Raw genomic sequence first — 1,902 nt, forward strand, 5'->3', positions numbered from 1 at the left:
CCTGAAGACGAAAAGCAGAAAAAATTAGTAAAGGGCCTAGCGGCCAGTCACAAGTGGAGACAATTAGACAGTTTCTTCCTGCATTTAAAACTTGTAAACTTTACTGTGATTGCATGTGTCAATCTTAAATGGGATGTGATTGCATCATATCCTCTGGTGAAGTTATCTTTGTTAATCTAAATGATGTCATAATGGGATGTGATTGCATCATATCCTCTAGTGAAGTTCTCTTGTTCCCTCTGCTTCCTCCATTAGCCTCTGGTCATCACACACCATCTCCACCTGACCAGGTGAGTATAGGGCAGTGTTAGTCTCTGATGGGGTCTGACTGAAGTAGCTGTCTGTAGCTGTGTGTGTGTGTGTGTGTGTGTGTGTGTGTGTGTTTCATCATATGTGGTAAGAGTTGTGCTGCTCTCAGTGTCTGAAAACATCCTGTTTATTTGGTGTGTGTGTGTGTGTGTGTGTGTCGTTTTAGATGCAGGATTCAGACTCTCTGAACTATGCAGCTCTGAGTGTCTCTGCCAACAAGAAGAGAAGAAGCAACTTACAGACTGACCACTCACATGTGTTATACGCAGCCACTAGATAAGTGCTGAGTCACATGTGTTATACGCAGCCACTAGATAAATGCTGAGTCACGTGTGTTATATGCAGCCACTAGATAAATGCTGAGTCATGTGTGTTATACGCAGCCAATAGATAAATGCTGAGTCACATGTGTTATACGCAGCCACTAGATAAATGCTGAGTCACGTGTGTTATACGCAGCCACTAGATAAGTGCTGAGTCACGTGTGTTATATGCAGCCACTAGATAAATGCTGTCATGTGTGTTATACGCAGCCACTAGATAAATGCTGAGTCATGAGTGTTGTATGCAGCCACTAGATAAATTCTGAGTCATGTGTGTTGTATACAGTCACTATACTGTATTTATACATCTCTGGAAAAAAATAAGAGACCACTGCACATTTTTCTGACGTCATCCTACGGTTGCTGAGTGAGTTGAAAATGAGTTGATGGTCATATTCAAATTTGCAGTGGACTCTTAATTTTGAATATGACCGTCAACTCATTCGAATGTCATTCAGCGACCTCAGCGTAGGATGACATCAGAAAAATGTACAGTGGTCTCTTAATTTTGTCAAGAGCTGAATATATACACTGCTCACACACATTATACAAGCACTGGAATTGTAATTTGAAAATAAAAGTGGTTTCTGAATGAATACATTATTCTGACTGAGGTATGAATATACTATAATCTACAATCCCTACGATTGTGTTGTGTTTGTTTGAGAGGAAAATAATGTCCCTGTAACAACAACTTCTACTGTCATAACTGCTCAGGATTTTGGCCTCAATAATATTACAACTTACATTGTAAACTGTCATCTTGTGTATCCTTTAATTAAATGATAAATAACTAAAGCCAGAACTTAAATTATTCACTTGTCTACATCCAAAATGAGTCATCCATTTCTCTGAGTCAAACTCAACAACACAGAAAGGTGATACTTGTGTTACATTTGATATGAAACACAACAGGTCAGAGTTAGTCACACAGACAGAACCTGCACCCATGACCCAGCCAGACACTCTCATAACAGAGTTAGCAGAGACAGAACCTGCACATACATAGTAATGTACCTAGAGAAGCATTTGTAAAGCATGTGGTGAAATGGATTTAGATGCTCAGAGTTCCTGTGCAGGGGTGTCCTGAGGGACCAGCAACTATTTATAAGGACGGAGGACCAGCAACTATTTATAAGGACGGAGGACCAGCAACTATTTATAAGGACGGAGGACCAGTAACTTTTTACAGAATAAGGACGGAGGACCAGCAACTATTTATAAGGACGGAGGACCAGCAACTATTTACAGAATAAGGACGGAGGACCAG

At 40.4% G+C, this 1,902-nt stretch overlaps 1 protein-coding gene across 1 annotated transcript in view; it reads left to right on the forward strand.

Annotated features, from left to right (window-relative positions):
- LOC143127906 (uncharacterized) overlaps window positions 1-1,382 on the forward strand; it is a 4,107-nt gene extending 2,725 nt beyond the window's left edge. The window contains exons 5-6 of the mRNA XM_076289608.1: window positions 256-290; window positions 476-1,382. Coding sequence (XP_076145723.1) covers window positions 256-290; window positions 476-589 — 149 coding nt within the window. The 3' untranslated portion in view covers window positions 590-1,382. The remainder of the gene's footprint in view (window positions 1-255; window positions 291-475) is intronic.
- The last annotated feature ends 520 nt before the right edge of the window (window positions 1,383-1,902 follow it).

This window comes from Alosa pseudoharengus, unplaced genomic scaffold, assembly GCF_046254945.1.
Source record: "Alosa pseudoharengus isolate Yale_2024_CS ecotype anadromous, Long Island Sound unplaced genomic scaffold, YU_APseudo_1.1 YU_APseudo_1.1_scf_17, whole genome shotgun sequence".
NCBI classification, from domain to species: domain Eukaryota; kingdom Metazoa; phylum Chordata; class Actinopteri; order Clupeiformes; family Clupeidae; genus Alosa; species Alosa pseudoharengus.